The sequence below is a fragment of the Trachinotus anak genome, unplaced genomic scaffold (assembly GCF_046630095.1).
Source record: "Trachinotus anak isolate AG129_WGS33_773 ecotype Australia unplaced genomic scaffold, CSIRO_AGI_Tana_v1 ptg000023l, whole genome shotgun sequence".
In the NCBI taxonomy this organism is placed as follows: domain Eukaryota; kingdom Metazoa; phylum Chordata; class Actinopteri; order Carangiformes; family Carangidae; genus Trachinotus; species Trachinotus anak.
The window spans coordinates 8,892,086-8,919,760 of NW_027273874.1; the positions used below are offsets into that span (position 1 = coordinate 8,892,086).

The following is a 27,675-nucleotide window of genomic DNA, read 5'->3' on the forward strand; positions in this document are numbered from 1 at the left end:
CATTTTTAATCACTATTAGTTTTAAGTTGACCAGCTGTTGAAACCATTTTGAAAATAGACTAATATGGTTCTGTGTCTTCACCAGCATCATCTACTTTCAGCTGAGAGCATCAACTGACTCACAGCATCAGAGTCTATTTTAAAAAGCAGTGGTTTATTAAAGCAGAACAGTTAAACCACATTGTTCTATCTGGTCTGCCTGTTCATGTGCCTGTAGAGCTGCTGCTGACATTAAACAGACTTTCTGTGGTCAACTGCCAACATGACACATCACTTTGATGTGAGGCAGACACCTGAAGTGTGAAGTATGACTGCACATTAATGAGATGGTAAAATAAGCATCATGTTATAGATTTTGTGAGCATTTTGTACATTACCCATTATCAAGGGCATTATAAGTGTAGCATATAATAAAAACATGAGTCAGTGCATAAACTGTATTAAATCATTCTTTACATATCAATAGACTAATATAAAATGTATCAACAACAAGAATTATCCTTTTTAGAAGAACACACAGACCTTCAGTGTTGTGTAATAATTGATTGATTACTATATTTAAATGCTGCCCTCGAAGGTTAAACATTGGTTTACAGTCTTATCGTCATTTGTAAAAATAAAAAAATAAAAAATAAAAATAAATAAAACAAATAAACTACAATAACTAAATATTTGGATTTTGAGGTGTGTTTTTATGCCTCCGCACCAGCAGCAGACACGGCTGGAGGCATAATGACGTCCGTCCGTCCCATTCTCATGGACACGATCTCTCAGTAACACCTCAATGGAACTTCTTCAAATTTGGCCAAAACATTCACTTGGACTCAAGGATGAACTAATTAGATTTTGGTGGTCAAAGGTCAAAGGTCAAAGGTCACAGTGACCTCACAAAACACAGTTTTGGCTGTGTGAATGCAATATCTCTGTAATACCTTGAAGGAATTTCTTCACATTTGGCGAAAATGGTAACCTGGACTCAAGGACAAGCTCATTAGATTTTGGTGGTCAAAGGTCAAAGGTCAAGGTCACAGTGACCTCATAAAACACTTTTTAGACATTACTCAAGACTTCACACTGCAGTTAAGACAAAACTTCACACTAATGGTTCATATTTTATATGACTCTGGATAAACAGGGATGTAATCTGAAACTAGTCTGAGTGGTGGAGGCAGACAACCTCGTTTTCTTGTATTCTAAATATGACTAATATGACGAAAACAAAAGCATTATAAAAAAATATGTATTGGTACGTCTGTACTGCTCAAAACTTCTACAGTGTATGTGAACAGTGTATATATTCATATTCTGGGGACATGATCTGTGGATGGATTCATTTTTCATCTGGGCTCCAAAACTGGGTTAATTTAAACCGGTTAAGACTTAGTATCAGATTGGTGCCTGTCTGCTAGGTGAAAAAATTTAATTTTCTCTTCCAGTTACAATGCACCATGAAAAATGAAGGTGGGATGTACCTGGTTTTAATGACCAATGATGGCAGTTCTTGGATCTTGGATCCTTGGATCTGCTATTTAGCTAAAGATATTTTTATGGGTGAAGGGGATGAACACAAATAACAACGTATAACTTAAGTCCACAGAAAGTTACGTGGATTGCGTTGTTGCTATCTGAATAAAAGTTGCCCCAGGAAGAGGAGGCTCTGACATATAACTGTCAGTAACTTGTACTGCTCAGACAGTCAGGAGCCCAGCAACATGGAGGTCACAGCTGTCAGCATCAGACTGTGTGAGTACTGAGTCTGTCATCTGACATGTAGGCCTATCATTAAATTCTGAGATGGGTTTTGTTTAGTCTTTAGTTGCTGCTGAGATTTTTGCAGAGTTATCATCATTTATTCATCATAGTTTTGTGTCACCTATCATGTCTCATGTTCAGCTGTGACTTTGCCTCCCCAGTGATCTTGCTGGTTGCAAACGTTTTTGCTGAGGATGATGGTAAGTTACAGTCAGGAGATCATTCCTCTATGGTGGTGCCTAAACTATTAACGATCAACATTTTTACATAATGTAACATATATAAAACATTTTTTTTCTTCAATCTCCACTTAAACAGTCAAACACAGAATATATATTCATTTGGCTCCTCTTCAGATCAAACTGTCAAGATTACAATCTGCATACAAACACCCTCATATATCTGCATTACCTATTTTTATTCATAATAGTGATAGAATGCAAAATAGAATTTATAACATATGTACTCAACTTATTTAGCTGTCTGTAGTATACTGGTGTCTAGTGCATTCCCCACCACTTTTTCCACACTAGTCTTTTTCTCTCCCAGTTGACTGAACATTTGATGCACACTTCCAGCAACATGTTGCAATTTAACTCATGTTTGACATGAATCATCCTGATCAGCTGGTTCTGTGATCCTGGAGAGTCCTGTCCTTCCTGTTGTGGAGGGAGAACCAGTGACTCTGCGCTGCAGAACTAAGACGACCTCCTCTGCCCACGTAGCTGATTTCTACCAAGATGACCTCCTCATCGGCACCGGCTCCTTTGGAGAGATGACCATCCACCGTGTTTCGAAATCTAATGAAGGGTTCTACAGGTGCAGCATCTCTGACTTTGGAGAATCACCACAGAGCTGGCTGACTGTCGCAGGTGAGACACCAGAGCATGGTTTGATACCATGCTCCTGTCTGTTTGCTGTGAAGATACAGCTAGCAACAGGCACCTTAGCACCTTTTGGTTGCTCAACAACACGACTTAAAACCAACAAAATATCAGCTGTTGTCAATATTCTTCGTGAAATTGATGTTGGCATTAGACATCGTCCTGACATTGAATTTTGGTCACTCGATGTCTTAACCTACATTCAGCCAAATATCAACACCTAACGACATTAATGGCAGCTGTGTGGAAGGTATCCAGAAGCTCAAAATGACACACAATTAAATACAAACAATATTAAATAAGGTTCTGCACTGTACATAAACATAAGAGACTAAGACTGTTCAAAAGCTGAAGTGTAAAAAACAGGGTGCAGTTTTGGGAGTCTTGCATGTAACTGCCTGCAAAAACAGAAATAGTTTTTCATGTTATTCCCTATTAAGTGACTCAACACTTTTTTTTCACTACATGTTTATTATTCACTTGAGTGGTTGAATAGTGGATGTTATAATCTACCACATTGGTTCATGATGTGACAGCACATCGTCTCTGTTGTCTTTACAGAGCTCCACACAGAGACTCGTCCTCAGACCACCGTGGTGGAAATTCTCTGCTGTTGGTGAGGAATGAAATAGAGACTTCTGCCGGCCGACAAGGTTTTTATTTTCTTTGCAAAGAAAAGGTCAATCTACATGCGAGCGGTCAGGATGAAGAAAGACCCCGAGTATGGGGATACCTAAACATTTATACCTGAGGAACGCCCCTCAAGAGTGTATCAAAAGGGCCTTTGATCATGTTGTCCTTTGGCACCTTTCCTGTCTGCTGCAGGGACCGTTGCTACAGCAGCTTGTCTGCTGGTGGGTTTTAGAAACACATGTGACTGTGGTTCTTGTGAGACCACAAACACTGTGCAGCTCTCATCAGGTAAAATAGCTACAGAAGCTGTTAGACTTACTTCCCCTGCATGTTTATTCTCACACTGGCTGAAAGTAAAAGGTTCAAAACCACGTAGGCCCCTGATTAAAAACATGTATCTCGTGTCTGTTACGGCCTGGCTGGGGTTTTTTCCCTAGTGTTTCCTTGTGTGTCTTTCCTCTGTCTCCTCCCCCGTGTTCTTGTGTTTCCTCACAGCAGGAGCGTGGTGCAGCACTGGCAGCCTGACCCACCTGCAGCCCATCATTCATCAAGCCAGTTTAAAACCCCCAGTTCATCACCCACTCTCTGCCAGATTGTTCCGCTTTCTTAGCGGTAAACACTTTAGGCCTTACCAGTCCCTTGTGTTTTTGAACGTGGATATTCGCCTTATGTTTTTCTAAAGTGCTCATCAGTTATTTTTCTCCTCAATCCAGAGTTGCCAGCTCCAGTGCTTCTACCTGCTCCTGCTGTGAGGCCCGGACTCTCCCTGGGTCTCCACACTCCACGGCCATTCCCTGCCACACCACTCAGGGCTGCTGAGTACTGACAACAAAAACCTTCCTGTTTCCCTGATTAGCTTGTCTGAGTCTGAATCTGCTCTGGGGTCCCATCCAGACTAAAGTACACGCCTTAACAGTGTCTTCTTTTACTTTAGATGCTACAGATGCTGGTGAGAATTGGAGCCTCTAACAGAAAAGCACATAAGAAGATAACAGACATTGTAGATGTTTTCTATTGTGAGCAGCATCAGACTTTCAGAGTAAGACCACAAAGCTGGGTCTAAATTGAGGAATAAATTAGGTTGAAACTTCTCTGTGTTGTCAGGGCCTATGAACTGCTGCAGACCAGTGTTTCTGCTATAATGAATTCTAGTGATATGACTGATATTTTATTTATTTTACCTTATAATGAACAGTTTTGTCATATATAAACCAGCATGTGGCCATAAAAGACTAAATATTAGGCTGTAGTAGGGTTAGGTCGGTTAGACTAAGTTAAGAATAATTAGTGATTTGTCATTTTTGCGGATGGAAATAAAAGTGACTTGACTTGACAACTGTCATGTTAATAACTGACCCAAAGATAATAATGACTGTGATGATGATTGAATATTAAGGCACAGCTGGAGAGACGGTTACAGTTTTGTTGTTTGATTTCAAGACACCTTGAGCTCCTTTGATTCACATACAAATTAACATTGCACCATATTTTTGATAAAGTATAATAATGAACTGTAATTTGTTGCATGAGAAATAAAGATCCTCAGAGGTCAAACAAAGACATTTGTAGATTTAATATATGCAAAGTTTCATTTTTACATTCCTTTATGATTTAATTTGTTTTTCTGTAACTTCTGATGATCTGTTGATTTTGATGCAGACCAGCAGTTTTGTCCCTTTTTAAGCTTTGAGCTGATCTCACCACCAGAGGGCGGTGTTCACTCTGATCTGACACAAACAGAACATCTCAGTGAATCAGAGCAAAACATCAAATATGGTAATATTCAATGACTTAACTCCTTTTACAGTATCATGAATGTACAACAAGTATTATAGCACATCACATGCAAAACAATATGCAACTAAATGATGAATAAAAAAGACAATAAAAAGAAGCTGCTCAGAACACTCATTATCTTTTTCTCATATGTTTGTGTTTCTAAAGTCCTATGTACAACTGCCTCATTCCCAAATCTGGCACTGAGTCTGTGGTTGAGCTTGTTGTAGGTGAGTTGGTATTCACCCATTTTTAAGACAGCACGACAATCATCCAGGAAAGGTTCAAATGCAGATGTGAAAGCAAAAAAAATTGAGGACATTTATATCGAAGGACATTGGGTTACTTTGCTTAACCACCACCACGCTGTGCACCTGGGTAAGCACCACAAATGGATAAAGCACCAGAGGGCTATCAGAGCCAGATAGGTGGGCACCTGTGCCGACCACATGGGCGTTTGTGCCAATCCAAAAAGGATCTTTGGGTGATCAGAAGAACACTTGTTTTGACCAGTTAAATGATCACATTTTCTGATTTTCATTCCAGTGGCAACAGATTTTTATATTTTTGCTCTCTATTAGAGATTTCCATAGTCAGCAACAGAGTGATGTTAGACTGTAAGTCTCAAGGCTGGTACCCAGAGCCTGAAGTGTTGTGGCTGGACGGTGAGGGAAACCTCCTCCCTGCTGGACCTACAGAGACAGTCAGAGGTCCTGATGACCTCTATACTGTCAGCAGCAGAGTGACTGTGGAGAAGAGACACAGCAACAGCTTCACCTGTAGAGTCCAACAGAAGATCATCAACCAGACCAGAGAGACACACATTCATGTTCCAGATAGAAAAATGGTTCAAAATACGATGATGCTACAACTGATAGTATCAGATTCATGTAAATGTCACTTTTGTTCCGTGTTTTATTTCAGGTGATTTCTTCGTGGCTCCATCTAGTTCTTCAGTTCGCATCACCATCAGCCTGGTTGCTTGCTCTATGTGTGTTCTTATGGTTCTCATTGTTGCATGGAAAATCAACAGTAAGTCACAAATTCATTGTACTTCTCAACTTACTAACCCTGTTACTTTGATGGTTATTGTGATATGATGTTATGATGATATGTTGAACTTAATGTTCATTATTATTATTATTATTATTATTATTATTATTATTATTATTATTATTATTATTATTATTATATTACTGGTCACAAGTGACCAAAATGAGTTTCCTTCGGAAGGAGCTCAGAATAGAGTTGATGCTCCTTCATGTTGAAAGGAGCCAGTTGAGGTGGTTCTGGCATCTGATTAGGATGCCCCCTTGGCACGTTCCATTGGAGATCTTCCGGTCAAGTCCAAGTGGTGCAGGACCTCAGGGTAGGCCCTGAAGAAATTGGAGAGATGTCTCATCTGGCCTTGGAACATGACGAGATGTCTGAGGACGAGCTGGAAAATGTTGCTGGGTAGACGGATGTCTGGACAATAATTCTTGCAGTAGCCTGAATGTAACATATTCATTCTGTGCTTATGTACTGTTTGCTTTACAATTGTTCCTCCAAAAGTCAACAGAACAGTAACACATAAGATATGAGCTTCACCTAAATGCACTTTTATGCTCCTGTGTTCACACAGGAAACAAGTTGCTTCAGGATAAAACTCAACTGGGAGAAAGAGAGACGAGGACGACGGCATTGAGCAACAACACAGAACTTCACCTTCTGATGGTGGAACAAAGAGCCAGAGAGCATCTCATGACAGAAAGTGAGAAAATGAAGTATTTGGACACAGCAAAGGCAAAACTTGATGAGGAGTTTCAGAGGACTGAGGAGGAACTGCAACATGTGGAAAAGGTGATTTCAACACTGACAGAACAGAAGATGGATCTGAAGAACCAGGGAGAACAAGTCACCTCACTAAAGCAGGAGCTGAGGATGCTGATGGAGACAGTCACGAATAAGTCACAGCACTTGTTTCAGGTTTGGGAGTTAGTTCAACTCCCAAACCTGAAACAAGTGCTTTAGTTGCCTGTGTTTTGCCTGCGTTTTAGGAATGTAAGTATTGAATGTAAAGTAATGCTCCTGTTATTCTTACACAATCAGCTAATATTGATGCTTCTGGCTTATGACAGGGTGTAATCATCTGTCCTGACTCCACAGTTACACTATGATATTGTAATGATATTAAATCTGAAGTCTGACCACGACCTTTTACCATCACACATTAACAACAGTTTTTACCATTTTGTGATTTTGATTGATGATGTGTAATTTACCTCCGCAAGAGTGTGTTAGGAGAAGGAGAACAACAGTGTGGTGCAAAATCGAAACACTGAAGTCACTGAGCTGAGTTTTCAAGAGGAGTCTGTTCTCCATGTCAATCATCCTGTAGCTGTGGAAAAGAAAAAAATCACTGACCACACTGTTTGTTTTTCTGTTTTTAAACTCTTAAACAATGTGATTTCATTTTGTATTAGTAACTCCAATAAAACAGAATTGAACACTGTGGTTAAAACAGGACTGAGTAGAATTTCAAGAGGGCAAATGTGAGGAAAACAAGGTAAAATGTTAGCAAGAAGCTTTTACATAGATTTTCAATGTGTATCATGGCTCAGTTTAATTGGCCATTGCTTTCATTATACAGTACATAATGTGTTGCTAACATCTGATTGCCACTAAAAAAAAAAGCTACAGATGTGTATGAACAAAGCAAACTGTAGTTTAACTTGTTAAACAGGTGTTTCATGTAAAAATCCTACATACCTGCTGTGAGTCAAAGTGTCATCTCATCTGAAAGGAAACTAAGCTGCAGGGTCAGAGTCTAGTCTACAGCCCACAATAAAAACGTACTTTCATCCTTCTGTAATTACTTTATAGTTCCTTTGAATTCCTTATGAGTGGTTGCTCTTAGAGTTTTAGACTGCATCAACAATGCAATTGTCAAGTCACTCAAAGCAACTCCTAATAACACCAGAGTGACTGAAAACCTAATATATAAAAGGTCAGTGTTGGTTCAGTGTACTTACACAATAAAAATATGTCTGTCCTTGTCCTTTCATTTTCTTTTATGTGTTTATTCATGGACCGTTTTACCAGTTGTTGCTGGACTTTGCACCTGCTGCCTACTATAAAGTGGTTGGCAGTTGTGTAAAATACTACAGTAACATATAAATGGTTAAATAGTGGTCGGTTAAAATACATGTGTATGTGTTTTACTGCAGAGGCAGGACTTAATCATGAGTGAGTAAGTGGAGGTTTGACTCCATGACGTGACCCACAGGTTTCTGAAGAGCAGTTCTGAAGCTGAGAGTGGGCTGCTCCACTGTCGCCATCTTGGCAGTGCCTGACTCCGCCCCTAACTAAGAGGAGGGGCGTGTGTGGAGCTGAGTCTTTCGTGCATGCTGGTTTGTGGTAAGCAAACAGGATCAATAAACAAAAAATAAATAAATAAACAAAAATATGTCACCCCTGCGGCACACTATTCAAACCAGGATATCTCACATTGATGGTTATGATGAGAAATTTACCATTGGTATTATCCATTTGTATATTATTTCACTATGGGCCTTAAAGCTTCCTGGTGTCCAGTAAAACGTCTAGAGTGTGGTTTCACAATTACTTTACTTCTTATTCATCATCTTATTTGTTCTGGCCCCACCTGGTGAGACTGTACATATACCTGTCTCTTTCTCTCAAGTAAGGTCTTGACCTTGCCCTGTAAAGTGCCTTGAGATGCATATTATGATCTGGCGCTCTACAAATAAAATTGAATTGAATATACATGTTTTATTGTTTTTAGGATCTAAATTCAGAGCTGCTGTGTCTTTCTCTCTCAGAAACCTCAAACCTGCTGTTCCCTCACTTACCCGATGAAAAACAGGAAGAGGAAGTTCTTACCTATTATATCTTATGTCAGTCTGATGCTCAAACAGTCATCAGCAAGACAACATGGAGGTCACAGCTCTCTGCCTCGGACTGAGTGAGTACTGAGTGTGTCTCTAAAATATACTGAAATAACCACTGATGGAGCCAATGTTACAGACATTTTGATAAATCTGACATCCAGCTTTCTTCCTTTGTCTCTCCAGTGATGAATGTGTTGCTGCCACTGGCTGTGCAACTTCACTTCAGTTATTCTCAAAGCTGGTAAGTTGCAAAGAGATGACCAGTTACTCATAAATATAGAATTCTGATGTTCATGTAAACCTGCTGCATTCATAAATGACACCTCTATTTAAAAACGAGGGCAGGTTAATGTAACTGTTTGATATTTATATTTGTGCGAAAGAGTGTTTGCCCCCTTCCTGATTTTTTTGCATGTTTGTCACTTGAATGTTTCAGATCAAACACATTTAAAATATTAGACAAAGATAACACAAGCAAACACAAAATGCAGTTTTTAAAATGAAGGTTTAATTATTAAGGGGCGGTGGGGGGAGGGGGAATTAAAAAAATATAATAATCCAAACCTACATGGCCCTGTGAGAAAAAGTGATTGCCCCCTAAACCTAATAACTGGTTGGGCCACCCTTAGCAGCAACAACTGCAATGAAGCATTTGCGATAACTGGCAATGAGTTTTTTACAGCACTGTGGAGGAATTGTGGCCCACTCATCTTTGCGGAATTGTTGTAATTCAGCCACATTAGAGGGTTTTTGAGCATGAACCGCCTTTTTAAGGTCATGCCACAGCATCTCAATCGGATTCAGGTCGGGACTTTGACTAGGCCACTCTAAAGTCTTCATTTTGTTTTTCTTAAGCCATTCAGAGGTGGACTTGCTGGTGTGTTTTGGATCATTGTCCTGCTGCAGAACCCAAGCGCGCTTCAGCTTGAGGTCACGAACAGATGGCCGGACATTCTCCTTCAGGATTTTTTGGTAGACAACAGAATTCATGGTTCCATTTACCACAGCAAGTTGTCCAGGTCCTGAAGCAGCAAAACAGCCCCAGACCATCACACTACCACCACCATATTTTACTGTTGGTGTAATGTTCCTTTACTGAAATGCTTTGTTACTTTTACACCAGATGTGATGGGACATACGCCTTCCAGAAGGTTCAACTTTTGTCTCGTCAGTCCACAGAGTATTTTCCCAAAAGTCTTGGGAATCATCAAGATGTTTTCTGGCAAAACTGAGACGAGCCTTTATGTTCTTTTTGCTCAGCAGTGGTTTTCGTCTTGGAACTCTGCCATGCAGGACATTTTTGCCCAGTCTCTTTCTTATGGTGGAGTCATGAACACTGACCTTAATTGAGGCAAGTGAGGCCTGCAGTTCTTTGGATGTTGTTCTGGGGTCTTTTGTGACCTCTTGGATGAGTCGTCGCTGCGCTCTTGGGGTAGTTTTGGTCGGCCGGCCGCTCCTGGGAAGGTTCACCACTGTTCCATGTTTTCGCCATTTGTGGATAATGGCTCTCACTGTGGTTCGCTGGAGTCCCAAAGCTTTAGAAATGGCTTTGTAACCTTTTCCAGACTGATAGATCTCAATTACTTTGTTTCTCATTTGTTCCTGAATTTCCTTGGATCACAGCATGATGTCTAGCTTTTGAGGATCTTTTGGTCTACTTCACTTTGTCAGGCAGGTCCTATTTAAGTGATTTCTTGATTGAGAACAGGTGTGGCAGTAATCAGGCCTGGGTGTGGCTAGAGAATTTGAACTCAGCTTTCCAAAGATGTGATAAACCACAGTTAATTTATGTTTTAACAGAGGGGGGCAATCACTTTTTCACACAGGGCCATGTAGGTTTGGATTTTTTTTCCCCCTTAATAATAAAAACCTTAATTTAAAAACTGCATTTTGTGTTTACTTGTGTTATCTTTGTCTAATATTTAAATTTGTTTGATGATCTGAAACATTTAAGTGTGACAAATATGCAAAAAAAATAAGAAATCAGGAAGGGGGCAAACACTTTTTCACACAACTGTATATTTCAATTTTTTTTTATTGTGCAGTTTCTCCTTTTCTGACTGTGTGAGATGCAGCCTTTCCTCAGGTTGTTCCAAACAGACAGCAGCACTTTGAACATGAGTCCATTGCTGTCAGCTGTGAGGGGCTGGAGGGCCTGACTGGATGGAGAGTGCTGAGGAAGGTCAAAGGAGTTGTTAAATCATGTCGTCCTACCTGGGAGATTTCAACAGGACCCTGTAAAATTGACACTGCATACGTAGCACTTGACAGTGGACAATACTGGTGTGAAATGGCAGGAGTGAAGAGAAGCAACACTGTCAACATCACTGTCACTGGTATGCAAACAGTGAAACAATAACTACACAAGGGTTGCGAACATATTTTCAACATAAAAAACATTTCATAACAAGATGCTTTTATTTTTCCAAACCTGTGTTGTTCAGCTGGTTCAGTGATCCTGGAGAGTCCAGTTCTTCCTGTGATGGAGGGAGATAACGTGATTCTGCGCTGCATGAACAAGATGTCCTCCTCTGAACTCACCACTGAATTCTATAAAGATGGCTTGTCCCTGGGGGGCAGCGATACAGGAGGCCTGACCCTCTCTGGTGTCTCCAGGTCTGATGAAGGACTCTACAAGTGCAGCATCTCTGGAGCAGGAGAGTCAGCAGAGAGCTGGCTGACTGTCAGAGGTGAGACACAGTAACGTTTCAAACATTAACCAAAGACGCTGCTTTGTACCTGACTGCTGCAAATTTACAGCACATAGAAGTATAACAAGCACCAACCTGTAAATGCTTTTATCTTACTTCATGTTATAGCTTGGTGCTTAAAGATTTAGAATAGTTACACAAATATTTTTACTTTTAAAGTTGTCCTACAATTTCATTTTCAGAGAAATGTCACATTCATAAAGGCAATGGTTCCCAACCTTCGGGCCGGGGCCCAGTGTTTGGCCGCAAAGTTATTACAAGTGGACCAACAAACCATTTGTAACACCACAATTTTGGTAAAAGATGTAACTATAAATATACTAATAACAAAACTATAAATAATGTTTTGAAGTATAAAAAACATGTAATAATAATTATATAATAACAACAACAACAACAATAATAATAATAATAATAATAATAATAATAAGTATATAATATAATATATATGTTTTTTAAATAAAATTATATATATAATTTAAATATTTAGATATATTTAAAAACATTAAAGTGTTGAAAAACACATTTTTCTCGTAGTAAGACCTGTGATAAGCCTGGCTGGCTACACTGGTTAGCAACAGGAGGAGGTAAAAGGAAAGTGTCAAGAGAAAGCAGTGAATTGACAAGTGACGTCCCCCTGTCAACAAAAAACTGTGTAGAACATAAATAAAAACAGAATGAGATGATCTGCAAATCATGTAAACTTAACTGAAAATAGAACAAAGACAACATATCAAACGTTTAATGATGACATTTTATTACATATTCAATCTAGTTCTTCAGATGTTTTATTAAAAATATATTCTCAGTTGGAATTTGATGCCAACAACACGTCTGGGCCCAAGTTCATTTGAGATGGTCTGAGGCAAACTGGAAAACTGTCGTCTGGTGTGGCAAATCAAAGTTTTTATATTCTCTTTGGAAATCATGGACACAGCGTCTTCCAGGCTGCAGAGGAGAGGGACCATCCAGCTTGTAACTGAGCATCTTTTTCATAAAACAAAGACGTTTCTCAGTTTCAACATTTGATATGTTGTCTTTGTTCTATTTTCAATCAAATATATATTTACATGATTTGCACATCATCACATTCTGTTTTAATTTACATTTTACAAACTGGTCCAACTTTTTGGAAACAGGGTTGTATTAAGTGTAAAAAAAAAACATGTTTTCTACAGCAGTTTTTTGCTTTTAGCATTGCTAGAGATAAAAGTGTCACTTTTGTCTTGAGGGTGATGCCAGAAGAAAAGCAAATGAGGATATGGAGACAATAAATGTTCTCATCAGTTCATCTGATAGTTGATGAGTTATTTCTGTCCATGGTGGACCAACAGAAAGCCCACCACAGCCATCTGTGGAGCTGGGACGATAGCATGGCTAAAACTCAGACTGTAATCATCAGGACCTGATCCTGACAGAGCAAATGTTGTTTTCCAACAAACTAATCTCTTCCTTCACATACCTGTACATATTTTGACCTGAGAGAGTTTATTGTCTCTGTGGAGACAGTTTTAGACAATGAGAGATATCACACCTGAACTCAGACACAGTTCCTCATGTTAACAGCATGTACAGCTGCTGAAAACACTCCTCAAGAGACAACACCTCAACAGGATCAAGGATCTTCTAACTCTCATCAAGACAGCCAAAAAGCGTATTTCTCAAAATGCTCCTTCAAATACGTAGATGTTGTCATTCTTGCTTAATTTCTGCTAAATCTATTAACGCTGTGAAATACTTTGACCATATTTATGGCCTTGTCAGCTCAGTGCTGATGGACTTATCTCAACATCTGATCACTTCTTTCAGTTTTAATTCAACATTTTAAAATATATTTCCCTATGTGACCTGACTTTTCTTTTCAACAAATATATTTTCATCTTCAGACAACATGGACATTGATCTTGTAATTTTTTTCTCTACATGTTTATTATTTGCTAGAATGGTTGAATACCATACATTATAATGTAGCACCATGTTTCATGATGTAACAACACATCCCCTCTCTTGTCTTTACCACACAGAGCCTTGTCCTCAGACCGCTCCTCCCTCAGACTGCTCCTGTCACATTTACCTCGTCTTGAGGACGGTTTTCACTGTTTTAATGGTGGCTCTGCTCCTGCTGCTGGTGGGACTACTTCACTGTGGGAAGCTCAAAGTGATATAAAAATAACTGACACCCACTCACATGTAAAGGCAACTGTCAAAACACGTGTGTATTTTTACTTTCATATGTATCAGCCCCATCATCTCTACTGACCTTTAACCTGAGCCCTTCGTTGCTTCAGCAGCTTGTCTGCTGGTGGGTTTTATAAACACGTGCGACTGTGGTTCTTGTGAGACCACAAACACTGTGCAGCTCTCATCAGGTAAAATAGCTACAGAAGCTGTTAGACTTACTTCCCCTGCATGTTTATTCTCACACTGGCTGAAAGTAAAAGGTTCAAAACCACGTAGGCCCCTGATTAAAAACATGTATCTCGTGTCTTCTTTTACTTTAGATGCTACAGATGCTGGTGAGAATTGGAGCCTCTAACAGAAAAGCACATAAGAAGATAACAGACATTGTAGATGTTTTCTATTGTGAGCAGCATCAGACTTTCAGAGTAAGACCACAAAGCTGGGTCTAAATTGAGGAATAAATTAGGTTGAAACTTCTCTGTGTTGTCAGGGCCTATGAACTGCTGCAGACCAGTATTTCTGCTATAATGAATTCTAGTGATATGAATGAAATTTTATTTATTTTACCTTATAATGAACAGTTTTGTTATATTTAAACCAGCATGTGGCCATAAAAGATTAAATATTAGGCTGTAGTAGGGTTAGGTTGGTTAGAATAAGTTAAGAATAATTAGTGATTTGTCATTTTTGTGGATGTAAATAAAAGTGACTTGACTTGACAACTGTCATGTTAATAACTGATCCAAAGATAATAATGACTGTGATGATGATTGAATATTAAGGCACAGCTGGAGAGACGGTTACAGTTTTGTTGTTTGACTTTGCTTTGATTTCAAGACACCTTGAGCTCCTTTGATTCACATATAAATTAACTTTGCGCCATATTTTTGATAAAGTATAATAATGCACTGTAATTTGTTGCATGACAACTAAAGATCCTCAGAGGTCAAACAAAGACATTTGTAGATTTAATATATGCAAAGTTTCATTTTTACATTCCTTTATGATTTAATTTGTTTTACTGTAACTTCTGATGATCTGTTGATTTTGATGCAGACCAGCAGTTTTGTCCCTTTTTAAGCTTTGAGCTGATCTCACCACCAGAGGGCGGTGTTCACTCTGATCTGACACAAACAGAACATCTCAGTGAATCAGAGCAAAACATCAAATCTGGTAATATTCAATGACTTAACTCCTTTTACAGTATCATGAATGTACAACAAGTATTATAGCACATCACATGAAAGACAATATGCAACTAAATGATGAATAAAAAAGACAATAAAAAGAAGCTGCTCAGAACACTCATTATCTTTTTCTCATATGTTTGTGTTTCTGAAGTCATGTGACCTATGGGATGTTGGGTTATTTTACACTGAGATCAAACAAAGGTCACAGAGCTGGTCACAGAGATTAATGATAACTGATCAGCTGAGATCTGACCTGAACAAATTAAATTGTGTGAGTTAAACTAAGGGTCGTTGATTGGTGCATCACTTGTTTCCTCTTCTGTCTGTGACTGAAGTTTCCTCTGAACCTCGTCTCTCTCTTTCTCTGTCTCTTTCGGGTGTTTATTTATTTGTTCTTTTTCTTTCTCAAGTTTTCCCTTCCTTTCTGTCATTTTCATAATCATGTCTTCTGTTGCCCCCAGTAGTTTATCTGTGTTTGGTAACAGTTTCTTATATTCCATCTTTTTCCTCTGAAGATCCTTTCTGATATTTTTACGCAGGTCCTTATTCGTGACTGTCTCCATCAGTATCCTCAGCTCCTGCTTTAGTGAGGTGACTTGTTCTCTCTGGTTCTTCAGATCCATCTTCTGTTCTGTCAGTGTTGAAATCACCTTTTCAATCACCTCCTCAGTCCTCTGAAACTCTCCCAGTTGAGTTTTATCCTGAAGCAACTTGTTTCCTGTGTGAACACAGGAGCATAAAAGTGCATTTAGATGAAGCTCATATCTTATGTGTTAATGTGCTTTTGACTTTTAGAGGAACGATTGTAAAGCAAACAGTACATTAAAGCACAGAATGAATATGTTACATTCAGGCTACTGCAAGAATTATTGTCCAGACATCCGTCTACCCAGCAACATTTTCCAGCTCGTCCTCAGACATCTCGTCATGTTCCAAGGCCAGATGAGACATCTCTCCAATTTCTTCTGGGCCTACCCTGAGGTCCTGCACCACTTGGACTTGACCGGAAGATCTCCAATGGAACGTGCCAAGGGGGCATCCTAATCAGATGCCAGAACCACTTCAACTGGCTCCTTTCAACATGAAGGAGCATCAACTCTATTCTGAGCTCCTTCCGAAGGAAACTCGCTTCAGTCCACAATCTCATGATGTCCATCACTACCCACAGCTTGTGAACATATGTGAGGGTCGAAAGTAAGTTGACATTGACAGAAGTACAATGAATTTGTGACTTACTGTTGATTTTCCACGCAACAATGAGAACCATAAGAACACACATAGAGCAAGCAACCAGGCTGATGGTGATGCGAACTGAAGAACTAGATGGAGCCACAAAGAAATCACCTGAAATAAAACACGGAACAAAAGTAGCATTTACATGAATCTGATACTATCAGTTGTAGCATCATTGTATTTTGAACCATTTTTCTACCTGGAACATGAATGTGTGTCTCTCTGGTCTGGTTGATGTTCTTCTGTTGGACTCTACAGGTGAAGCTGTTGCTGTGTCTCTTCTCCACAGTCACTCTGCTGCTGACAGTATAGAGGTCATCAGGACCTCTGACTGTCTCTGTAGGTGCAGCAGGGAGGAGCTTTCCCTCACCGTCCAGCCACAACACCTCCGGCTCTGGGTACCAGCCTTTAGACTTACAGTCTAACATCACTCTGTTGCTGACTATGGAAATCTCTATGTCAGGTGACGAGACCGAACCTAATAGAGAGCAAAAATATCAAAATCTGTTGCCACTGGAATGAAAATCAGAAAATGTGATCATTTAACTGGTCAAAATAAGAGTTCTTCTGATCACCCAAAGATCCTTTTTGGATTGGCACAAACGCCCATGTGGTCAGCACAGGTGCCCACCTATCTGGCTCTGATAGCCCTCTGGTGCTCATCTGGTTATGTCATGTGTCACAATATATATACTTACATACATCACTGTCACATGGTCAGCCCTCATTCTTTTATAGGTACCATCAAACACATGTAATGTAATCAGACAATTCAAAGCCTTCTTACGATACCATTTATTCATTGTAGTGCTTACCCAGGTGCACAGCGTGGCGGTGGTTAAGCAAAGTAACCCAATATCCTTCGATATAAATGTCCTCAATTTTTTTTTGCTTTCACATCTCAGGTAAAACCTCTACCTCTCATCTCTCTTATGCATTTGAACCTTTCCTGGATGATTGTCACGCTTTCTTAAAAATGGGTGAATACCAACTCACCTACAACAAGCTCAACCACAGACTCAGATCCAGATTTGGGAATGAGGCAGTTGTACATTCCTGCATCAGAGAGTTTAACTGTGGAGAGTTTCAGTGAAATGTCTCCACACTTCATTTTGGTGGTGGACAGTGACGTTCTGCTCATGTACGATGGATGCCGCTCATTCAGCAGATCCACCCTGTCTCGCCTCAAATGGACAAATCGAGGGTCTAGGTCAGGTCTCGCCCACTCCACAGTCAGGTCAACGGCATCCACAGCAGGTTCCAGGTGACATGGTAAAATGATGTCATCACCAACCATTGCCACGATTGGCTGAGGTGGACTGATCACCTGAGACTGACCTAAGGGGAAAAAGACTCTTCATATTTTTACTAATGTATAAAGTTTTGGGTTCAATATAATATCCTGACAAGAAGATCATATTTTCTACTTTCCTCACATTAGTCAGTCTTGATTTTTTAATTTCACTATGTTAAACTAAGAACTACAGTGTGTAACAGTGTAACAACAGTGACCCCTGGTGGCCAAAGGTAGAAATTACAGGACAACAGCACATAACCTTGACCAAGATTTAAAGACACAAAACATGTCTCCTGGTGAGGTAACCCACTGTGTATATACTTCTTATTTAAGTTATGTGATATGATAAAAATGTATCTGTGACTTGCTAAATGTAGTGTAACATTACACTTATAGAGAAGAGAGAAAAGTTTGTGAACTGACTCAGAAACTCCCAAACCTGAAACAAGTGCTTTAGTTGCCTGTGTTTTGCCTGCGTTTTAGGAATGTAAGTATTGAATGTAAAGTAATGCTCCTGTTATTCTTACACAATCAGCTAATATTGATGCTTCTGAAGTCTTCGGCTTGTGCTGCCTCTTTAGTCTCTGATCTGTGCAGTTCATCACTGATGAATGGATTTGCCAGTGTAACCAATTGCAACACTGCTTTAAAAGAACCTTACACACCCGATCTGATGGAAACATTTAAAGTCATAGTGTGTAATCATCTGTCCTGACTCCACAGTTACACTATGATATTGTAATGATATTACATATGAAGTCTGACCACGACCTTTTACCATCACACATTAACAACAGCTTTTACCATTTTGTGATTTTGATTGATGATGTGTAATTTACCTCCACAAGAGTGTGTTAGGAGAAGGAGAACAACAGTGTGGTGCAAAATCGAAACACTGAAGTCACTGAGCTGAGTTTTCAATAGGAGTCTGTTCTCCATGTCAATCATCCTGTAGCTGTGGAAAAGAAAAAAATCAATGACCACACTGTTGGTTTTTCTGTTTTTAAACTCTTAAACAATGTGATTTCATTTTGTATTAGTAACTCCAATAAAACAGAATTGAACACTGTGGTTAAAACAGGACTGAGTAGAATTTCAAGAGGGCAAATGTGAGGAAAACAAGGTAAAATGTTAGCAAGAAGCTTTTACATAGATTTTCAATGTGTATCATGGCTCAGTTTAATTGGCCATTGCTTTCATTATACAGTACATAATGTGTTGCTAACATCTGATTGCCACTAAAAAAGCTACAGATGTGTATGAACAAAGCAAACTGTAGTTTAACTTGTTAAACAGGTGTTTCATGTAAAAATCCTACATACCTGCTGTGAGTCAAAGTGTCATCTCATCTGAAAGGAAACTAAGCTGCAGGGTCAGAGTCTAGTCTACAGCCCACAATAAAAACGTACTTTCATCCTTCTGTAATTACTTTATAGTTCCTTTGAATTCCTAATGAATGGTTGCTCTTAGAGTTTTAGACTGCATCAACAATGCAATTGTCAAGTCACTCAAAGCAACTCCTAATAACACCAGAGTGACTGAAAACCTAATATATAAAAGGTCAGTGTTGGTTCAGTGTACTTACACAATAAAAATATGTCTGTCCTTGTCCTTTCATTTTCTTTTATGTGTTTATTCATGGACCGTTTTACCAGTTGTTGCTGGACTTTGCACCTGCTGCCTACTATAAAGTGGTTGGCAGTTGTGTAAAATACTACAGTAACATATAAATGGTTAAATAGTGGTTGGTTAAAATACATGTGTATGTGTTTTACTGCAGAGGCAGGACTTAATCATGAGTGAGTAAGTGGAGGTTTGACTCCATGACGTGACCCACAGGTTTCTGAAGAGCAGTTCTGAAGCTGAGAGTGGGCTGCTCCACTGTCGCCATCTTGGCAGTGCCTGACTCCGCCCCTAACTAAGAGGAGGGGCGTGTGTGGAGCTGAGTCTTTCGTGCATGCTGGTTTGTGGTAAGCAAACAGAAAAATAAATGAATAAACAAAAATATGTCACCCCTGCGGCACACTATTCAAACCAGGATCTCTCACATTGATGGTTATGATGAGAAATTTACCATTAGTATTATCCATTTGTATATTATTTCACTATGGGCCTTAAAGCTTCCTGGTGTCCAGTAAAACGTCCAGAGTGTGGTTTCACAATTACTTTACTTCTTATTCATCATCTTATTTGTTCTGGCGCCACCTGGTGAGACTGTACATAAACTTTTTAAATTGTTTTTAGGATCTAAATTCAGAGCTGCTGTGTCTTTCTCTCTCAGAAACCTCAAACCTGCTGTTCCCTCACTTACCCGATGAAAAACAGGAAGAGGAAGTTCTTACCTATTATATCTTATGTCAGTCTGATGCTCAAACAGTCATCAGCAAGACAACATGGAGGTCACAGCTCTCTGCCTCGGACTGAGTGAGTACTGAGTGTGTCTCTAAAATATACTGAAATAACCACTGATGGAGCCAATGTTACAGACATTTTGATAAATCCGACATCCAGCTTTCTTCCTTTGTCTCTCCAGTGATGAATGTGTTGCTGCCACTGGCTGTGCAACTTCACTTCAGTTATTCTCACAAAGCTGGTAAGTTGCAAAGAGATGACCAGTTACTCATAGATAAATATAGAATTCTGATGTTCATGTAAACCTGCTGCATTCATAAATGACACCTCTATTTAAAAGCTAGGGCACGTTAATGTAACTGTTTGATATTTACATTTCAACATAGTTTTAATAACAAGAACAACTGGAGTCAAAACAGAGAATTGTGGGGTAATGAGAATTTTAGAATTCTATTCTTTAAGGTTAATACAAGTGAAAATAAGACATAATTTTAATTTCAAAATCTATATGAGGATATATATATATATATATATATATATATATATAATATTTTAATGTTGCTGTGTACACAATGAAAAATAGGTCACATACAGCATAAAGGTAGATTTTTTTTTCTTATAAAGCAGATCTAGGTTCTATATTAATACTGTGAAAGTATCAAATCATCTCTTCTGATTTGGCTCAGTGAGTTGTTCTTATTAGAGCTCCATGGGGAAAAGCCTGAGAGAGGAGATGTAAAACTACTCTGAGATGGTTTTTGGTTCTTAAAACCACAAAATTCCTTCTTATGGACATCAGCATATTAAATAAAGCACAGGAGAAGTGTAGAAAATGGGACCTTTAAATGGCTAAAATAAGATTTTTAAAACTTATTTCATCATGCATCACAGCAAAGTTACTCAATTGTTTTAATTTGGGCAAAAAAAGTCAGAATATTACCTTTTCTTTTTTTATTGTGCAGTTTCTCCTTTTCTGACTGTGTGAGATGCAGCCTTTCCTCAGGTTGTTCCAAACAGACAGCAGCACTTTGAGCATGAGTCCATTGCTGTCAGCTGTGAGGGGCTGGAGGGCCTGACTGGATGGAGAGTGCTGAGGAAGGTCAAAGGAGTTGTTAAAACATGTGCTTCTACCTGGGAGATTTCAACAGGACCCTGTAAAATTGACACTGCATACGTAACACTTGACAGTGGACAATACTGGTGTGAAATGGGAGGAGTGAAGAGAAGCACCACTGTCAACATCACTGTCACTGGTATGCAAACAGTGAAACAATAACTACACAAGGGTTGCGAACATATTTTCAACATAAAAAACACTTCATAACAAGATGCTTTTATTTTTCCAAACCTGTGTTGTTCAGCTGGTTCAGTGATCCTGGAGAGTCCAGTTCTTCCTGTGATGGAGGGAGATAACGTGACTCTGCGCTGCATGAATAAGATGTCCTCCTCTGAACTCACCACTGAATTCTATAAAGATGGCTTGTCCCTGGGGGGCAGCGATACAGGAGGCCTGACCCTCTCTGGTGTCTCCAGGTCTGATGAAGGACTCTACAAGTGCAGCATCTCTGGAGCAGGAGAGTCAGCAGAGAGCTGGCTGACTGTCAGAGGTGAGACACAGTAACGTTTCAAACATTAACCAAAGACGCTGCTTTGTACCTGACTGCTGCAAATTTACAGCACATAGAAGTATAACAAGCACCAACCTGTAAATGCTTTTATCTTACTTCATGTTATAGCTTGGTGCTTAAAGATTTAGAATAGTTACACAAATATTTTTACTTTTAAAGTTGTCCTACAATTTCATTTTCAGAGAAATGTCACATTCATAAAGGCAATGGTTCCCAACCTTCGGGCCGGGGCCCAGTGTTTGGCCGCAAAGTTATTACAAGTGGACAAACAAACCATTTGCATAACAGTGCATAAACTTAAATTTTGGTAAAAGATGTAACTATAAATATACTAATAATAATAATAATAATACTAATAATAAAAAAAAGTTGGGACTACTGTGTGAAACATAAATAAAAACAGAATGAGATGATCTGCAAATCATGTAAACCCACACTTAACTGAAAAGAGAACAAAGACAACATATCAAATGTTTAATGATGACATTTTATTGTTTTATTACAAATATATTCTCAGTTGGAATTTGATGCCAACAACACGTCTGGGCCCAAGTTCATTTGAGATGGTCTGAGGCAAACTGGAAAACTGTCGTCTGGTGTGGCAAATCAAAGTTTTTATATTCTCTTTGGAAATCATGGACACAGCGTCTTCCAGGCTGCAGAGGAGAGGGACCATCCAGCTTGTAACTGAGCATCTTTTTCATAAAACAAAGACGTTTCTCAGTTTCAACATTTGATATGTTGTCTTTGTTCTATTTTCAATCAAATATATGTTTACATGATTTGCACATCATCACATTCTGTTTTTATTTACATTTTACACAGTGGCCCAACTTTTTGGAAACAGGGTTGTATTAAGTGTAAAAAAAAGCATGTTTTCTACAGCGTTAGGATCAGGTCCACATACGGTCATCTTTCTAGCAGCTCATGAACATCCTCAGCCTTCCCCTCATCTTCCCCTCAGTATAATGTACATGTCACAAACAGGTCTTTTGCTTTTAGCATTGCTAGAGATAAAAGTGTCACTTTTGTCTTGAGGGTGATGCCAGAAGAAAAGCAAATGAGGATATGGAGACAATAAATGTTCTCATCAGTTCATCTGATAGTTGATGAGTTATTTCTGTCCATGGTGGACCAACAGAAAGCCCACCACAGCCATCTGTGGAGCTGGGACGATAGCATGGCTAAAACTCAGACTGCAATCATCAGGACCTGATCCTGACAGAGCAAATGTTGTTTTCCAACAAACTAATCTCTTCCATCACATATCTGTACATATTTTGACCTGAGAGAGTTTATTGTCTCTGTGGAGACAGTTTTAGACAATGAGAGATATCACACCTGAACTCAGACACATTTTCTCATGTTAACACCATATAAACCTCAAGAGACAACACCTCAACAGGATCAAGGATCTTCTCCTCATCCTCCCCCCCCTGGCTCAGTTCAGTTCTCCATCCTCTTACCTGTTGTCGTCGCCATTTTGTGTGTGGCTGTGCTGCTGTTGGTGGTGGGGCTACTTCACTATCGGAAACAAAAAGGTACAGAAAATAAAGTAAGTAGTAAGTGTTACACCCAAGTTGAAGCTGTACTTTCTTTCATGTGGAGTGGATTCCTTAAAACACATTTGCGTTATGGTTAGCAAGAGCTTGCAAGCTAGCATGAATATGTCCATGGGTTTATTGCTTTGCCACAGCTCTGTTCATATATATGTACATATATATATATATATATATATATATATATATATATATATATATACTGTAGTTCAAGTCAGAATAGTTGAACATGTAACACCAGAGTTTGTGTCTCATCACAGACATTTTTATTAACTAACTACAGACACATTTTACTCGCCACAACCATCTTTCATATGTGCAGATATTATAGAAAGCACCAATATTAAAAAAGGCTGTTGCTGAACATAATCAAGGGTTTACAGAATTGTTCAATACTGACATTTGAGAGTGACAAGTGGTTTTAATTTTCACGAAAATCCCAACAATGAAGCTGCAGTGTACAAAGCTTTTACCAGCCCAGTTTGTTTTGTATCAGCAGAGGTATTTTTGATGCATGATTTTGGACTCCACTGGACGTTTGATGATGATAACTCAACCATATGTGTAATTTTCCTATTAGTTTGTAAATTGTATCTCTCTTTCCATTTCAACCATCTAGTTTCACGCCCTTCCTTTGAGACGCCAACACCAGGATCAGACCCAGGCGAGTATCACTTTGTCAAGATCTATCTGTCTATCTTGCTGCTACAAAGTACTACTTTAATAAAATATAAGTTAATGACAGTTGATTTTGTGTCTTTGAACATGTTGGCAAAAGGGATTAACAGAAAAATCAGTCTATCAACAGCCAACAACTAATTTTCCAACACTGCTTACTGAGGTATCATTTTTCCTTTTGAGATAAATGGTAATAGTAAAATGTTCTAATGTTTCAGGATGTCGAGAGGCAATCGTATCTGATCCCAACAATGTTACATACACTGTTGTCACAATGAAGAAGATGGACACAGGTACATCACTGAAGTCAATGATTCAATTATGTTTCATTTAATGCTTCCGCTCCAGCGCGCTGGTGTATGAACGTCCATCCAAATGTCCACTTGGGCTAGATTTTGGTTGTCAAAGGTCAAAGGTCAAGGTTACTGTAACCTCAAAAACATGGTTTTGGTATTGTGAACATAATATGTCAGTTTGGAGGCTTATGAGAGCTGCTGCTGACATTAAATAGACTTTCTGTGGTCAACTGCCAACTTTAAACATAATTTTGATGTGAGGCAGACACATGAAGTGTGAAGTGTAACTGCACATTAATGAGATGGTAAAATAAGCATCATGTTATAGATTTTATGAGCATTTTGTACATTACTCATGATAAAGGGCATTATAAGTGTAGCATATAATACAAATAAGGGAGTCTCATTGTTTTGTTGGTGGCTCTGCTGCTGTTGGAGGGACTACTTCAATCTAGAAAACATCAAGTTAGTGTCAGAGGTACAGGGACTAAAAATAAAGAAACCACTGCAATTATTAACACAAATATGCTCAAAGTTGGCTCGTCATTGTAGGAAGTGGTAATTGTGACAAACACAGCATAGATCTACATGTGTGATTATTGACAGCCATCACACTTTGAACTTATCTTGTTTTGGTGGACTTTTCGGACAGGTGACCCAACGTCTCCTTCCAGTCCTCGCTCCTTTCTGTATAACTGTGTGCAGTGGCTTCAGAAAGTCTTCAGATACCTTCACTTTTTTTTTTTTTATACACTTGAGTCTCATTGATAGAGAGCAGAAAATCAGGAGGGAAAACAGAAAGAATAGTTATTTTTTTTTCATTTAAGTGCCTCACACATTTTGACACCACAAACTAATACTTTATAATGTTGCATTTAAGAGAGTCTTACCTGTCACACAAAGTAAAGCTGTAGGCGACAGGAGTTATGGTCTTCTTGATCGGTGCATTGTCAATCTTAGAACTGCAATGTAAAGAAAGGAAAAAAAACTGAGGGGCACACATGATTTTAATTTTGTAAATGTAAACATATTCTGTCATCACAAAACCCAGGAAGAAGAAATGTAATTTACTTGACACCAAGGAACACTGAATAATAATATAAAAACTATTAAATGAAAAATATATCACTCAGTACTAACGTTGACCTCCCTTCAGTTGAAGCTTGTAGCTGTGCTTTTGAACAGTCAGAGCTCTGAAATGGTGAGAACCACGGAACTATTCATCTGCCATTCATAGAGCATTTTGAGAAGTTCATTGTTTAACGTGTGTTAGGCTGTGTCTGTTTCAGAGGCTACCCACATGGTGACAGTTTGAGCTTCTTCTTTAGCATCTCAGATAAAAACCATGTGAGAAACCAACAGATGGAAACAAGCAGACGAGCCCTAAAGTTCAACGTGCAGCAGCTCTTGCAGGCTGTTTCCGAGCCACCATGAAAATACCACGCGACAATGCAGCTGTGCTATGACATCTATTTTTATCAAGACACCAAGCACTCTAAACTATAGCAGCCTCATTAGCTGTGGGGTAGGTGAACAGGTGGGCAGAATTTTATAACCAATGTGGCCAGTCTTGTGAGCAGTGGACTCATTTAGTAAAGTTCAACCTTTATTTTCTCACAGGTACATTTTGTTCTAGATGCACCTGCATTACAATAAAAAGTCCAGGAGGTAACACGATCTCATTGGATTCCATAAATGTAGCATGCACATTTAAGGACATTTTGTGTATCATGTCACTGCATTTTGAGCTTTTTGCATTTCATTTAACACCATTGTGGTTAGGTTTAAGATTCGAGGAAGGGTCAGGGGTTAGGAAATTAAGGTAGTTCATCATTTTTGTTTTGTTTAAACAGAGGGATCAGCTTTTTTAGTAATTAATAGTAATGTCCTACTTCATTGCACAAGGCCAGTGTTGAATTTCTAATGTTTAGACCGAGTATTAATTAGGGTATCATCTGCATAGTAATGATATAAAATCACAATCAAAGCTGAGGACGGTGTGTCTCAGGAAATAAATATTTAATAGAAAAATAAATGGCCCAAGCAGCAGGAGGCAACCAGACATAACCAGGCAGTATTTACGTGGGGGTTTAATAGCTTATGTCTGTCTCAGGCTCTCTAATCATCTCTCTGTCAGATGAGGACAAGTCCTTGCATTTACCTCTTTACCCAGCTTAAGCCTGGCTGAGCCTTAACAATTATGCCGACCATGAAGAGGTGCTACCACTGAGCTGGGATCCCCTCAGTTTTCACTCGACCTTTTCAAGTCTGTAGCTGTATCACTGAGGACACCGTAGCCACTCAGAGGGAGTTTGGATTTTGTTGTTAATGGATATTTCATAGACTGATCCCAGCATTTTTAATCAGTCACTATAAATGAATGAATATTTAGGTAATTACATTAAAAATCGATTGTTTCTGCATCATAATGCTATTCTTGTATTTATGGAGAATAGTTTGAAACAGTATTTTGATTGGGAAAAATAAATACATAAATAAAACCCTGGCTCCCATCAGAATCTCCCACCCTCCCAACATTTTGTTACAGTGCAGTCAAGAAACTTCAAATTGCATTTCATTCAACTTTTTGAGATTTGTCTCCAAAACAGAACCGGGAGTATCCAGCTGCTCAGCGTCACCAGTTTGGTCTGCGGGTTCAGAAGAGGATCACCTCTATTATACAATCGATTAGTCCCGACTGAGGGTAACACTGGTCTCCTTTGCTCTATATTAATGCCGTCTCTGCTTTGCTATGAAGACAACTACAACTTGTTATATTTATGAGAAGGCATCTTAATTGATCTTAAGTTCAAATGCTTTGGCAAAAACACGAGTGTTCATGTTCCGATCACCTTGACAGCTGTAATCGTTGTATCTCGGGCAGGTTACTGAGAGCAGAGACATCTGACTGAAGGAGACTTTCTGTTATGTGTGCAACAGAGGAAGACGACCATGTTTTAATTCATGCTGTTCTACTCTGTTTTTATCACATTCCTTCTCTTCAGCCTTCTCTTTTCTCTGTCTCTATTTTTCTGTGAAGTACTTTGTAACTTTTTGAAGAAAAGTGCTGTATAAATATAAGTTTATTATTATTATTATTATTATAATAAATGTGTGATTTGGTATGAAAAGTAAATCACCTAATGAGAAGTTATTCACTGTCATCATCATCTCTGATGTTTCAGTAAAGCTCTCTCTTTTAGGTTCAGATTACGGTCACAGTTACTGACAGTGGCCTCCTGTGAGGTTTTGTGGCTCTACAACAATCACACTACTTTCCCAGACAGCTGTGACAAAGCTCACGGCCACTAGAGGTCCTTGTAGTTTGTGGCAAACAAACGAGCACAGCCGTCCTTCAGCTCAGTAAGTGAGAGTTGCCTTACGGTTCATCCTGTCTCTGCTTCAGCTGCTGCTGTCGGTTTGTTTTCTGACAGCTGAAATTATTGTGGTTTGTACTTATGTGCCTAAATGGTCTGACTGGAGTTTCTTTTCTCTCTTCTCCTTTTTCTCACCCAGTCGTTAATTAATTTTCTCCTCTAGGGCCATCTGTCACTTCCTTCTTAGATTACTGACCTCTGTATTTCATACGATTTTTGATATTCTGATGGTGTT

General features: G+C 39.0%; 3 protein-coding genes across 5 annotated transcripts; 2 read left to right on the plus strand and 1 right to left on the minus strand.

Moving 5' to 3' along the window:
- The first annotated feature begins 11,093 nt into the window (after window positions 1-11,093).
- Window positions 11,094-14,288, plus strand: LOC139607068 (low affinity immunoglobulin gamma Fc region receptor II-a-like). Its single transcript, XM_071459679.1, has 3 exons — window positions 11,094-11,274; window positions 11,383-11,628; window positions 13,674-14,288. Exons 1-3 carry the CDS (start codon window positions 11,229-11,231, stop codon window positions 13,814-13,816), a joined length of 435 nt encoding a protein of 144 aa, XP_071315780.1. The 5' UTR covers window positions 11,094-11,228; the 3' UTR covers window positions 13,817-14,288.
- Window positions 14,289-15,108: 820 nt separating this feature from the next.
- Window positions 15,109-19,274, minus strand: LOC139607022 (butyrophilin subfamily 3 member A2-like). 2 transcript variants are annotated; one of them, XM_071459570.1, is made up of 7 exons: window positions 18,873-19,274; window positions 18,390-18,505; window positions 17,250-17,591; window positions 16,453-16,731; window positions 16,257-16,364; window positions 15,368-15,738; window positions 15,109-15,334 (listed from the first exon to the last, which is right to left on the minus strand). In XM_071459570.1, exons 2-7 carry the CDS (start codon window positions 18,496-18,498, stop codon window positions 15,302-15,304), a joined length of 1,242 nt encoding a protein of 413 aa, XP_071315671.1. In that variant the 5' UTR covers window positions 18,499-18,505; window positions 18,873-19,274; the 3' UTR covers window positions 15,109-15,301. The 2 variants fall into 2 exon arrangements, with proteins under 2 accessions (XP_071315671.1, XP_071315670.1); XM_071459569.1 differs by having other exon boundaries at window positions 15,109-15,738; window positions 18,873-19,271.
- A 154-nt stretch (window positions 19,275-19,428) lies between these two features.
- LOC139607037 (low affinity immunoglobulin gamma Fc region receptor II-a-like) lies at window positions 19,429-27,502 on the plus strand. 2 transcript variants are annotated; one of them, XM_071459602.1, is made up of 8 exons: window positions 19,429-19,974; window positions 20,084-20,143; window positions 20,895-21,155; window positions 21,264-21,509; window positions 22,919-23,071; window positions 23,709-23,753; window positions 23,986-24,060; window positions 26,673-27,502. In XM_071459602.1, the coding sequence occupies exons 1-8, from the start codon at window positions 19,944-19,946 to the stop codon at window positions 26,753-26,755; spliced, it is 954 nt and encodes a 317-aa protein (XP_071315703.1). In that variant the 5' UTR covers window positions 19,429-19,943; the 3' UTR covers window positions 26,756-27,502. The 2 variants fall into 2 exon arrangements, with proteins under 2 accessions (XP_071315703.1, XP_071315704.1); XM_071459603.1 differs by lacking the exon at window positions 26,673-27,502 and having other exon boundaries at window positions 22,919-23,085.
- Window positions 27,503-27,675: the final 173 nt, after the last annotated feature.